At 40.6% G+C, this 14487-nt stretch overlaps 1 protein-coding gene across 1 annotated transcript; it reads left to right on the plus strand.

The window, feature by feature from the left end:
* Positions 1-7929: 7929 nt before the first annotated feature.
* Positions 7930-11488, plus strand: LOC108932305 (collagenase 3-like). Its single transcript, XM_018748571.2, has 10 exons — positions 7930-8037; positions 8706-8944; positions 9220-9368; positions 9500-9625; positions 9711-9866; positions 10013-10133; positions 10207-10340; positions 10576-10735; positions 10938-11041; positions 11388-11488. Exons 1-10 carry the CDS (start codon positions 7930-7932, stop codon positions 11486-11488), a joined length of 1398 nt encoding a protein of 465 aa, XP_018604087.1.
* Positions 11489-14487: the final 2999 nt, after the last annotated feature.

Genomic DNA, 14487 nt, shown 5'->3' on the forward strand with positions numbered 1-14487 from the left:
GTAGTTGATTTGGGTTTCTGATGTTTCCCCCTCTTTGGATCTGTAAATATAAAGTGTGTCCAGTGTGTGTGTGTGTGTGTGTGTGTGTGTGTGTGGTGTGTATTCTTGCAGAGTTAAAGGCGGCGTGGAGAGTGTGTGCACCGAGACAGCTGGGAGGTGCAATCGCAGGCTGAGATGGTAAACAGGCTCTAATTAAACATGATTTACTGTTTCCCTCCCTGCAGGGACTGAACAAGTTCCAGGGGTGTGCAGGATCCCACACACACATCCTGCACACGGAAGCAAAGCACGTACGCTGGCTCGCCAAGTTCGGAAGGTCCGAGTTGCGAATTTTTAAAGACCCATCACGCTGGTTTATTTTAGTTATTTTTTATTGCATTTTCACTGTTCTACTATGTGTAGTTGGCTTGCTGTGGAGGGAAAGAATCCCGTGTTTCTGGGGACAGCTGTTGACAATAAAACGTGTTTAAACAGAATAGTCATGTGGGATCAAGTTCATTCAACTCGCGCCACGGTTTTGAAAGCCTGTGTCTAGTGCTCCCGAGTTTTGAAATCCATAACGAGATGACAAGTGTCGAACATGTTAAATGAGATGAATTAGTCAACAGTCGATACCAAATCGTAGTTGACAGAGTGGGTGTGATTTTGTTTTTCATGATTTTTAATTTGTTTTCATTTTACTGTAGATCAGTTTAATAAAAACGTTAAAAGCCTTGCAAACGACTTTTTTCGTTATAGCTACACATCCATCTGCATAAGAATAAAAAATAAAGATCATAAAGAAATGTGAGAGCGATGAGAAGCTGACATTTGACATGTTTTCAGGATGAATCAATCAGCAATCAGGATTGAAGAGGATGTAGTGGAAGTAACATATTTCCAGAATTTTTATTTTCATTAATTTTGAGTTTTCATTTCAGTATAGTTTGAGATTAATAAAAAATACACAGTGTTACGCTTGATATCGGTGACCGCATCATTTCATTTATGTTGTCTAAGGTTTGAAAACATTCCTTGTCTGTCACTGATTAGTTTCGGTAACATTGCAGCGACTTGGAAAGAAATCTGTTTTTAACTGCGGGCAATAAAAGAATAGAAGAACAATATTTTCAATTTTGAATTATTAGATTACATTGATCCCAAGCAAAAAGAATGTCATTAAAGATAATAAAATGGAAGCGAGGTCAAAGATGAGCAGGGAAACACAATGCCATTGTGCATAGTTGACCGCAGACAACTGTTTATACTCCTTTTGTGCTAAGGCCAGCAACATCTGTACCGTTGATAATTCAGGCGACTGACCTGAAGTATTGGTATATTAAACCTTTTGTTCCCCCCAACCACTCACACAAAAAGAATGACAGTATTTGGAAAGCTGATGAAAAGACAAGAGGATTTTGGTTTCACAACGCTTAGCTCAGCCAAAGAGTAAAGAAAATGAAACAAAAGAAATGGAAAAAAACATACAATGCATCAAAGGGAAGGTTTCCGCTGAAGTTTTAGAACTTCAGCAGCCGCAATATAACAGCACATTCTTGATCGCTATCTGTCTGCATATTGCATTTCTTTTCGTTCAGCACAACACTTGCATTTGAGCTGTCGTTATTCCATGTACCTCCAAAGCTTTACCCGTACACAAAGTCACAGTAACCCTATGGTAATATCGTCTGAAAATTTTCATGCATCATCTTTGATGTCTCACATGCAGCTGTTGCTTGGTAATTTCACAACCTGCAGTCCAGTGGATTATAGAGAGGTTGTGTGTTGCCATGTGACAGATTGCTTTCGTTGCTCCATACATTCTCCCGGAGGCTTTAGTTCAGCCTCTGGCTGAGCTGACCGACACACCACCACCCACCCCACCTTTGGAAACACTGCGGCTTCTACGACACAGAGTGGCATTCTTTCTTTACTGCAACCCAGCCAAGTGGTTCTGGATGCTGTTCCCTATTCCGCACATCCTGACATTTCCAGAGAACATTGTGCCTGATTTTATGTTTGCAGCAAAGTTGAGAAAAAGGAGCTGTTCGCACTCAGATGACCGACAGCGAGGTAGCATTTAGTTACTCTTGATATGTGCGTCACTGTTTGGGTATAAGAGCAGGAAGCTTGGACACTGAGAATAAAAATAAACCGATAATCAAATTGATTTTTATAACAAAAATTTCAGGCAATACTTTTATCTTTCTACTTTAAACTGTTATTTATTTATTTATCAGCACCCCATGATCAGCTTCCATGAATTGCTTTGTAATTCTTAGTAAAATGTGATAATAATGCAATTATTGGACCATTACAGAGCTGTTTCCCTTTCCTTTTTTAAAAGAACACTTTGACAACAAAATACAAAAATGCGCACAAACAAAATAAATGATTAAATAAATGCATTCATGCATTTAAAAAGGCAGAAAATAACACAGGAGTGTTATATTCATATTTCAAAGTTGGTCACTCCACGGAGATGGCGCTTCTGGCAGTGTCTGATGCTCTACAGTAAGCAGTTGCCGCCTCCCTCTCCTCGGTCCTCATCCTTCTCGATCTGTCTGCAGCATTCGACACTGTCAACCGCCAGACTCTGCTTTGCTCTCTTAGTCAACTTGGGATGAAAGGAGCAGCACTAAGATGCTTTGAGTCCTACCTATCTGACAGATCCTATCAATTTGTCTGGCGGAGCTCTCGTTCTTCTCCTCTGCCTCTTTCAACCAGTGTCCCGCAGGGCTCGGTACTGGGTCCTCTTCTCTACTCGATCTACACCTCCTCCCTCGGTCCGATCGTAGCCTCCCATGGATTCAAATACCACTGCTACACTGATGATACCCAGCTTTTCCTTTCCTTTCCACCTGGAGCATCAGACATCTCTGCATGCCTTGCTGCCTGCCTGTCGGACATCTCTGCATGGATGTCTGATCACCACCTACAACTCAACCTCTCCAAAACAGAGATTTTTCACTTCCCAGCTGGCCTGTCCTCTTTTCACGATCTATCGATCAAACTAGACAACTTATTTACTTTGCCTACCTCCTTGGCTAAAAGTCTGGGAGTATGATTGACTCAAGTCTGTCTTTCTCAGCACATCGAAGCCACAACCCGGACCTGCAGATACACACACACATTTTCCGAACCGCTTGTCCCATCCCATACGGGGTCACGGGGAACCGGAGGCCGCCCCGGCAACAGGTGGCATAAGGCCAGAGGGGGAGGGGACACACCCAGGACGGGACGCCAGTCCCTTGCAAGGCACCCCAAGCAGGACTCGAACCCCAGACCCACCGGAGAGGAGGACCCAGTCCAACCCACTGCGCCACTGCGCCACCGCACCCCCTCCTGCAGATACAGCCTCCATAATATCTGCAGGATCTGTCCTTACCTCACAACTGACTCTGCCCAACTACTTGTCCAGGCCCGCTTCTGCCTGCTTGGTGGTCCCTCGCACGAAAGGTAAAGCACAGAGTTTCTCAGTTCTGTCTCCTTTGTGGTGGAACGACTTCCCCCTCTCACTCAGAACTGCTGATACTCTGTCTACATTCAAGAAGGGTCTGAAAACTTACCTTTTCCAAACTCACTTCGCCCATTATATCCCTCAAGTTCATGTATGGTGAAAATTTTCATGCACCATAACTTTATGATCATGCCCAGATAAGCCTTTACACAGCTGCTACTCCTGTATTGTACGTAAACGTTCGTGTACCTTTAAAAAAAAATTGCAGGAAGATGATCAGGATTCATCTAGGCTGCGTTTTGTGCACCTACTCGTGTGATGAACATCAGTGCATCAAGTGGAAAGAAATAATATAAAGAGAAAATAATATCATAAAAAGCCAATAATGACAAAACATACTGTATGTAATAGTTTATCAGGTATATCTTACGGTAAAACTTGGGCAATTCTCTCCTGCTCATACAATTAAGATGTTTATATTAACAACAGTAACCATTTCAAGTGAAGATAATGGGAGTAAGTCATATTGGCTCCATCAAAAAGATATCTATTGCAAAACTGAGATAATTACAGAGCTGTTTCTGAACCAGTACAGCATGAGTGTTTCACTACAAAATCCCTTAGCTTTAGAAAAAAGGGAAATTTCTGCATAAATATGTTATAACTTCGATTTTGGATTATAATTAGTGTTATTAGTAACATTGTTTAGATCTCTAACCTTGTTCAATTCTCTGTCTCTCTGGAGAGAAGTGTGCTGTATAATATTAAACTGAGCCAAACTAAAATTGAATAAATGTCCACTTTAAACAGCTAAAGCATTGTCAATAATAGAATTAGAATCTGAATCCAATTTATTTGGCCAAGTATGCACACACATACAAGGAATTTGGCTTCTGTTCCAAATGCTCATAGCGTAGAGTAGAGAAAAAAAAAAACATACATACATACATACATACATACATATATACAAGTACAAAGATGCATTGACAACATTAACAATGTTTGAGGACCAGATGGACTTTGCATAGTTGATTAAAAACAGTTTTGTGATTTATTGCTGTTTATTCTTTATTCTGCTATTTATTCTGCTGTTCATTCTGTCATTTGCACTAATTCCTGTAGGAATCGGGATGTGAGCCTAAGCACACATGCAATGCGTAGACAGACAGTGAGCTCTAAGTCTCCGTATTCAGAGATACTTTGCTGCCCTCCTTGGGCGGCTCACAGCTCGTAGCGGAATCGTCCGTGTGTGGATATTGCTTTTAAAAATATTTATTGCATAATGATGAAGACATGATAAACTTGTATTTCCTTTGGCCTTTTACCTAATCAATAAGAAGATTTGTGCTCAGGCCCAAATATTAATGCCCACGCAGGCTGAAAATCCTGAAATATGAGGCATCAACATTGTAACCGCAAACTTACAGAACACTTTTCTCAATTAACTTTACTACATTATTGTTCAATGTTTCATTTTAAAAAATTGACACGGTAAAGTTAATGTTTTGAACATGAAACTGAATGATTTATTAATTATTGAATCTCATTTTGCCTTCAAACCAACTGGCAAGGAACAGCAGCGCAAAGTTTTTAGTATATGCACGAGCCGTATTCGATTTCATGCGTATGTGCTGTGAGTTCTAATTGAATTTGTATTTCCGCAATTTTTTAATCTTCCTATCTTTTTTGGAGAAAAGGAAAACTGCACAATTTAGTACTTGGGCTAAATTCTTTGATATGTTAAAATGGTGTGCTTTGTCTGTATATAAATACAATACAAATTTAAATTCAAACACATTATGTTCAGGTCAGTTTTCAATATTATAATATCTCTGCGTTCAGTCGTCTCACCACTGATATTTTTCAGTCGATAGGAAGTTACAAAGTCCTTACATCCTTTACACACACACACACAATGCTTGCAACAACAAAAAAAAAAAAAAAATACATGACGCATTTTCCCAGTTCCAAAGCCACCGGGCAACATCAGATGTTTGTTTTGTCTTCAGGAGATGCTGACCAAAGTGTCTCATGTGCACTAGAAATAGATTTTCAAAAAGCCCCATAAAATTTCCCTCAATATGATTCAGGTCTGTATTGCCAGTGAGTGACTGGTTAAAATCATGCACACTGTTACCATAGTCCATTTCATCAGAAAAACATCTTTGTCCAACATGAGCAGCTGCAAAACCACTAGATGGAGAGAGATGGAGCGCTGTGACCAGTCCTGGCTTGACATCAAAAAATTTGCCCACACTGAACGTACTGTTATTCGACTCCCGATGCTGGACTTGTACACTCAGCTATTCACATATTCTGGCCCGTTTATACAGCTGATTGTTTTACTGGATCAGCTCAGAGTGAGCAACATCCTCAAGGATATCGCAGCAAGATAAGGGTTTCAAATCCATGTTCTTAGACTGCAAATAGCTTTAACCACTAAACTGCCAACTTACCGCAGACCTTCAAAACATTATTCATACATGTGGAATAAATTTTTTTTTTTTTTTGCAACACTATACAGTATAAGGGGGTGCAGTGACACAGTGGGCTTGGCTGGGTCTTGCTCTCTGATGGGTCTGGGGTTCGAGTCCTTCTTGGGGTGCCCTGCAACGGACCGGTGTCCCATCCTGGATGTGTTCCCTCCCCCTCCAGCCTTGTGCCCTGTGTTGTTGGGTTAGGCTCCAGTTCATCATGACCCCGCTCGGGACAAGCAGTTTCAGCCAGTGTGTGTGTATATACAGTATGTTATCTGTAAATACCCTTAAACACTCAAAATATCTAATACGTTTTGTAAAACCAGTTCACTGCACTGGTGTCAGAAAAATGAAAAGCATCATTATTTAAAAAAGGCACAAAAATAATACAGTATGTGGCTATGATGCTTCCATGTCATCCCTGAGTTTTTCCCTCTCACCCTTGTAGTTTGATTAAAACTCATGATCACCAAGAATTGTTTTGTCTGTTGCCTGTTCTCTGGAACGACACTGATGTGCAAACATTTATTAATTACGAGCGGGGTCACAGCGAACCAGAGCCTAACCCAGCAGCACAGGGTGCAAGGCAGGAGGGGAGGGGACACACCCGGGATGGGACGCCAGTCCATCGCAAGGCACCCCAAGCACGATTTTAGCCCCAGACCCACCAGAGAGCAGGACCCACCCAAGCCCGCTGCGCCACCACACTCCCCTCGCAAGAGTCAGTCAAGGAATTTTGTTGTCTTTGACTGAACGGCCGGTCTACTGTTTTGCAAAGCTGTTTAACATTTTCCTATGGCACAAAAAGTGCAATTCAAAGGACTTCCAGCTCTGCAGTAAATTGTACTGCTTTGCTCTTACAAATTTTGCCGTTGACGGTGGGGTCTATGCTGTCACTAACAGTGCTTTTGCAATTATAGAAAAACTGTAATGGCTTTTAAAAACTGAGTACTGATCACGACAATCATGACCACACACAGGTATGTATTAATGGAAACACAAGATGTAGGTTATCTGTTATTTGTGGAAAAAGGATCCTCCCAGCTATTGTCTGGCCACCAGTTTCAACACTTAGTCACAGTAATGTGCAAGTGCATCACAGTCATGTGAGACAGGATGGGGTGTGGGGGTAGGGGAGCTTGAAGAACAAGGATGTCAGTCTTTGCATTTTGTTTTTCGGTCAAAAAATGTAATTGATATAAAACTTGGCAGCAATTGATCATTTTTTTGTATCAGTAAAAATCAGAGCAAGTGACAAGGTATAGAAAACCACTACAGTAAAACAGTTCAACATGGTTTTTTTATATGCACAATTGTAGTGTAAAGCACAGTAAATATAAATAATGATGATGATGGGCTTACTATTAAATCATCCCCAACTCATAGCGACCACTTGCGTAGTTTGCAAGGCAAGGGAGGAAAGGAAGTGGTTGTGCATATAAATGCACTCCTGTAAATATCCATATTTTTTGCACATTCTGTACTCTGAAATGTTATGTGGTCCTCTGTGGTATTTTGTATTACTTTACATCAGTGTCTTTAAAAACAGCCTTTATGTATTTTTTGGTAATACTTTGGGCAAATTTACAGTACAGTTCAAAGACTTGCAAGAGAACATAAAATCCGTAAGATTTTTCTTATAAATTAGGTTTATTTAATAGAACACAAAAAAAAGTAGAATTACCAACTTTTTGATGTTAAGTATCAAAAAAGTCGATCACAGTAAAACGTCAGCGTCAGCTTTGGCTTTGAAATCCTCAAAAACATCTGCAGGTTCATATGAATTTGCTGCACTAAGCAGAGGTAAGCAGACTCACTGACCCCAACCACAGCTGTTTCCTTTTTTCGCCATAACCTTTAATGGAAGTGTGTGAGTTGCTTTTGATGCCGGGGCTTTTTACATTACTCACAAGTACCACTTGACGTGATCAAAACACTGTTCGGCACCCTATAAATAACGGTCCTGGCTCTCGAGTCCCCCAGCAGTTTGCAATAGAAGTCCTTGAAGGCAACATGGGAATCACAACAATCCTGCTCCTTATGTCTGCGGCGTACTGCTGTGCGTTGCCCTTGTCTAAAGGCAAGGAAGAGCCAGAAGTGGAAGACTGGCTCAAGGCTGAGGTAAGGATTTTTTGTTTATTATTTTTACTGCAAATTAAAGCACGTTCAATCTGAAACCCATGCGCAATTTTGGTGGTAAACTATAAGTGTAAAAGGAAATCTCTTCATAATAGCAATCTGAGTGTGTGCCCCTAAATCAATCATTATTTTGTCATTTTAATTCTTGAAAAGTGCTTATTTCCAAAATGAAATAAAATACATTAACAGCTGCACTGATGTGTCGTGAAACTAGCAGTGGTAAAAGTCTCAGCGTTGCATTTTTAAATAAACATTCATCAGGTGCATTATACTCTGTTGCAATTATATATATTCAGGAAAATGAGACAGAGGTAGGGCACTCATGCTCGAACCACTTACCACAGCTAAATAACTTTTTTTCTTTTTACCCCCACAATGCATTCAATATGGGCAGCTGGTAGTGTAGTGGTTGTTGCTCCCTTTGGGTCCACAGGTCACAGGTTTGATCCCTACCTCTGGCTATAGTACCCTTGAGTAAGGTACTTACCCTAAATTGCTCCAGTAAAATTACCCAGCTGTACACATGGGTAAATAACTTTAAGCTTGTAACCTTAACATTTTTAGTTGTTTCAGAAAAAAGCACCAGCTAAATATGTAATGTTTTGTAAGACTGAGAAAATGCAATGTGTCAAACCCAATATTTCTTGTAGAAATACCTGCGTAGGTACTATGACCTTCCAGTCGGACTCCAAGGAGCTAGTAAGTCTTCAGACGCTATGCGGCAGAAGATCCGTGAAATGCAGGCCTTCTTCCAGCTGGAGGTGACAGGAAACCTTGATTCCAACACCCTGGATGTCATGAGCAAGGCCCGGTGTGGGGTCCCTGATGTCGGAGAGTACAACCTCTTCCCCAGAAACCTCAAATGGGACAAGGCTGAGGTTACCTTTAGGTGAGATAGCCATTGGTTCTATAGTATCACTTCGGAAGAAAGGGATGTCAGTATGTGGATTTATTATTCATAGAATTATAGAAATGATGAAGACAAATTTTAATGAAAAAAATGCAAAACAATTCAATAATATCTTGCTCAGCATCTCTGTTGGTTGACACCAGTATTTTACACACAATTTTTATCATTCATGATGTACTATAAGCTTTATATACAGTGTGAGTTAAAAGTCTAGAACCATCCAGATATTTTTACCTCTAAATTTTTTTCCACAGAATAGTGAATTACACGCCAGACTTGGATAAATCAGATGTGGACAGAGCTGTGCACAATGCCCTCAATGTATGGAGTGATGTGACACCCCTGATATTCAAGAAGTTGCATGAAGGCAATGCAGACATTATGATCAGCTTTGGGAGACGGGGTGAGTTTTGAGCCATTCCTATTTTGAGGTGAAGGAAGAGAAGGAAGTGACTGTGTCCAATGTACTCACTAAGATGGACTGGTTCAATATATGGTTCTCCTTGTTAGTCAAACTCCAATCCTTGTCTTTAGAACATGGGGACTATAACCCCTTTGATGGTCCCAATGGACTGCTGGCCCACGCTTATCCCCCTGGAAATGGAATTGGCGGAGACACACACTTTGATGAAGATGAGAGGTGGTCAAAAGACTCCACTGGTATGTCTGCACTCAATTGCTCGACCAATGAAGATGAGTTTTCTCCAGCCCTGTTGGACATTGGGTTCTTGCTCCTTTCCTGTAGAGTACAACCTGTTCCTGGTGGCTGCTCATGAGTTTGGCCATGCTTTGGGTCTGTCCCACTCCAATGACCCTGGAGCGCTGATGTTTCCGGTGTACTCCTATGCCAGGGGGTACCCCCTATCAGAAGATGACATCCGTGGCATCCAAGCACTATACGGTGAGCGACTTCCAAGAAACTACACATGGCCTTTCCTTCAGCAGAAAACTTCAAACTTGCATGGATCAGCTTTAGATAACAAATTGTACAAAAGGAAGAACTGCATGAATGCTGGAGATAAAGTCCTTTAATTTATTCCACAACAGGCCAGAATCCAGACTCTCGAAAAAGAAAAGTGAAGCCCGATGCTCCAAATAAATGTGACCCCAAGTTGACGTTTGATGCAGTGACTGAACTTCGTGGGGAGACAATCATCTTCAAGGACAGGCAAGTTCAATATGATCATTCATAGTGTTCCATCTGTTGAAAATGCACAGCTAATTGATATGATTGCCTGCAGGTTCTACTGGCGTCTACACCCACAGATTCCAGAGCCTGAGCAGACACTAATCAAGTCCACCTGGCCGTCCATCCCAAACAGAGTGGATGCAGCTTATGAAAATCCTGAGAAAGATCTCGTGTTCATATTTAGTGGTGAGTTTCATGTGTCCCAGCCTTTCAAAGTAAGATCCTCTTGCACATCAGCAAACTAGTAGTAACAAAAACATCTTGTTTTACTGTTAATGAAAAGGTGCAAAAGCTGAAGCATTGTGATTTCTAATAGATGAAAGGTTGAGGGAATTTCTCTTGTTCAGAGGATGAGTGGCAAGAAGGAAATAAAGCATTTTGCATTGAACTGCTCTTAATTCATTTACACTACTTTGTGCAGGAATCAGGATGTGGGCCCTCAGTGGATACAATCTGGTCGAAGGCTACCCAAAATACATTCACAAGCTTGGTCTTCCAAAAAGTATACGCAAAGTAGATGCTGCTGTCTATATCCCAGACACAGGGAAGACCCTGCTGTTCACTGACGAGGACTACTGGAGGTGAGTAGACCGTCTGGAATTTATAGGGATTTTGGGTGCTGATTATCTGATTGTGTGCGTCTGCTCGACTTCCTTCTCCTATTACATCTTGTTCCCTTAAAGTGTAGGAGAAGGGGGCCCTTAAGAACTCGTTCTATGAAAATTTTACCTTGTAAAAGGACTGCAAGAGCTATTAAGATGTGAAACTGTGCTCTCTTCACAGTTACGATGAGATCAAAGGAATGATGGACAGTGGATATCCTAGGTCCATTGAAGATGACTTCCCAGGCATCGGGGACGAGGTGGATGCTGCTGTCTTCCACTACGGTATGGACACAAAGAACACAGATAGCTTGTTCAAGCCTAACAAGAATCAATTTAAAATTCAAAATGTATTTTTAATTAAATTACTTAAATTATTTGTACCGTTTATCATTGGAAACATGTAAATAGTATCCAGTCCAGTTTGCATCACTATAGTGGCAGTTAAAGTTTTATGGCTGCTTCTGATCCTTTTAGCTTTAAACTCGTTTGAATGTATTAAAAGCTTTGGGTGATAGATTTAAGAATGTAATATATGCACACAAGTACATATGATATCTTATATCTACATATGATGTACTTATGATATCTGCTTGTACTGATGACGATGTATTTCAATATTTCTTGCCAGGATACTTGAATTTCTTCCATAAAAATGTGCAGTTTGAGTATAACTACAATGCAAGGAAGGTGACCAGGATTCTGAGGCCCAACTCTATGCTCAACTGCTGAACCAGAGTCGTGAAAACTCGTCCGCAGAAAAACCCCGTTTTATTTTTTCCTTCTATGTGTATGTGGAAGAAAGCATTCGTGTTCTTTCCCCCCATTTTATTCACATTTTGTTTCCAGCCTGGTATGGAGTACAAGTAGAGTGAATACAATATTCTATGATGGAATACAGGTCTGGTACCATGTTTTTCATATATTAAAATCTGGCTACTGATCAGGTGGGAATTCACTTTGGAAAGTGTTCCTTTAAATTAAAATGATGTTATATACTTATTGTTCAAAAAAATATCTGAATTAAATTAACACAATTTTTATTATTTAACTATGTTTTTAAGCTGTGTGAGTGTATGAGCTGCCTGTTTAATGTTATGTACTGTGAATGTATCTCTTTTGTACTGTGGTAATGTTTCCCCCAAAACTTATGCAACTGTATTTAATAAAATGCTACTGAATGGGAACCCCTGGACAACATCCTTCAGCCTTTGATTTGTGTCTTTCTACATTCATTTATGAAGTTTACTTTGGAATATAAACATTAATTTGAGATTTACTTACATGACAAGTGTGTATACATAGCTATACAGCTGATTAAGTGGAAACTTAACTGACCCCTTAGTCAATTGTAAAATTGTTTATATTTCACGAGATATGTTTATATTTCACTAAGATATTTTTCATTGTCTTGCAAGAGAGTGAAAAAGTGTAGTATAAGAAAACAATAAAAAAGCTGCGCTTAGACTTTATAAAGTAACAAAAACACAATAAAAGAGACATATTGAATTAACAAGCAGACTAGTTTTAGATATTCAGCCATTTCTCAATCATTGTTTGATAATTAATCTCCAGGACTAGGGTATATTTGAAATAGATGACAGAGGATAAATACGCTAACGTTCACAATTGTTCACAGTTTTCAAGCAGTATACACATTTGTTAAGACATACACTAATAATAATTTAAAGCAGCTCAGAATATTTCACTCATTTCTAAGGCTGTATATCTTTCTTTGAGCAATTCACAGTAATTACATGTCTCAAGAGTGACAGAGCAGTAGTAGGGAGTAGAGTTTCAACTAGAAGTCTATATCCTTAACTGCGATGTTGACAGGAGGAAAGTACATATTTCCCCAAACCATAAAAGACATTTTGTATGTTAAACACTGACAACTACATTCAAATAGCTGTTGCACAGTACAGACGGTCCCCGAGTTACGATGGTCCGACTTACAATTTTTCGACTTTACGATGGTGTGATCGCAATATGCATCCAGTAGAAACTGTACTCCAAATTCTGAATTTAGATTTTTTTCCCGGGAAAAGCGATATGCGGTACAATACGGTCTCATAATGCTGGGCAGCAGCAGCGATCTGCATCTCCCAGTGTTTGCTAGTGTATACAACTGATACTCTACAACGTTCTGTGTTGCCAGCGTTTTTTTGGATACCCCCGTATCTACGTTGTGTTTTGTGCATCCATCATGTGTACCAAACGCCCATCTGTGTCTCCTGCTACTGGTGAGAAGAAGAAGAGGGGGATAATTACTGTTCAGGAGAAACTCAAGATAATTGCCCAGCATGAAGGTGGCAAGTTCGTAATGGCCATCGCATGTGAACTAGGACTTTTGAAATCGACGATCTCGACCATCTTTAACGATAAGAAGCGATGATGTTTGATAGGTTAGGTGTATTAAATGCGTTTTCGTCTTACGATATTTTTGACATATGGTGGGTTTATCGGAATGTAACACCATCGTAACTCGGGGACCACCTCTAAGAACAACAACCTTTTTGTAGCACTGGTACATGTTCTGTCAACATAACATTTCTCAGAAAATATGTGCACATGTAACAGTCATGCTGAGACAATTTCTCTCAGAAGTGCACACACTAAAGGTGATACCATAAAAGCAATGAGCAAAGTTGTGTATCAGTTAGAGGCAATACTCAAAACTGTAGGTACTTGTCTATAGTTCATACACAAATTTCAGTATTTATGAACCTCTCCAAAAATTTTAACACTGTTCCTCATTGGGCAGACCTGTCATTGCGGAGATCTCTTGTGTTCAAATTATAAGCACTGCTGGTAAAAGAGCTAAGCACTCTTTATCAATCAATAACACACTCAACGATCAAGAGCAAGTTGAATTTGAACTTACAACCTGCAGATCTATCTACTATGCTATCGGCTGCCCTGTTTTTTTTTTGCAAAAATGGGAGACAGCATTAGAGCACAAGGCGGAGAAAACAGGGGTTAAAATGATAAGAAGTGAAGAGGAAGGTCAAGAATTTATCTGACCAAATCTGGGCAACTCTGGTGGACCATGTAATAAACCATGGTATGGCCCTGAGGGAAGCAGGACCAAGGGTCCAACCAAACCTCAGCTGTTTCACTGTTGCCACTGTTAGCAGAACATTCAGAACTAAAAATATTTACTACTGTATATTAGTGCAGCAGTACAAGAATACTCACCCATTACTACACAGTATGCCTACAATGCATTACAGTATTGTACTGCATTGTATTGTGTGTGAGTGACAGAGAGAGAGTGTGTGTTCCACTGATGTATGGATGAGTGACCCAGTGTAAGTAGTGTTTTTAGCAGTGTTAGTCCCCTTGGTGAATAAGGTGCGTGGGCTGATAACACTACATAGAGTTCATTGGGGGGGGGTGCGGTGGCGCAGTGGGTTGGACCGGGTCCTGCTCTCCAGTGGGTCTGGGGTTCGAGTCCCGCTTGGGGTGCCTTGCGGCGGACTGGCGTCCCGTCCTGGGTGTGTCCCCTCCCCTTCTGGCCTTACACGCTGTGTTGCCGGGAAGGCTCCGGCTCCCCGCAACCCCGTATGGGACGAGCGGTTCCGAAAATGTGTGTGTGTGTGTGAGTTCGTTGGAAGTCGCTTTGGAGGAAAACATCTGCTAACTAAATAAATATAAATATACTGTGAACATTGTGTGTACTGTAAACACTACGGTAAGTGCTGCATGCTGTCAGCCACTGAATTTCAGTG

Source organism: Scleropages formosus, chromosome 10 (genome assembly GCF_900964775.1).
Source record: "Scleropages formosus chromosome 10, fSclFor1.1, whole genome shotgun sequence".
In the NCBI taxonomy this organism is placed as follows: Eukaryota; Metazoa; Chordata; class Actinopteri; order Osteoglossiformes; family Osteoglossidae; genus Scleropages; species Scleropages formosus.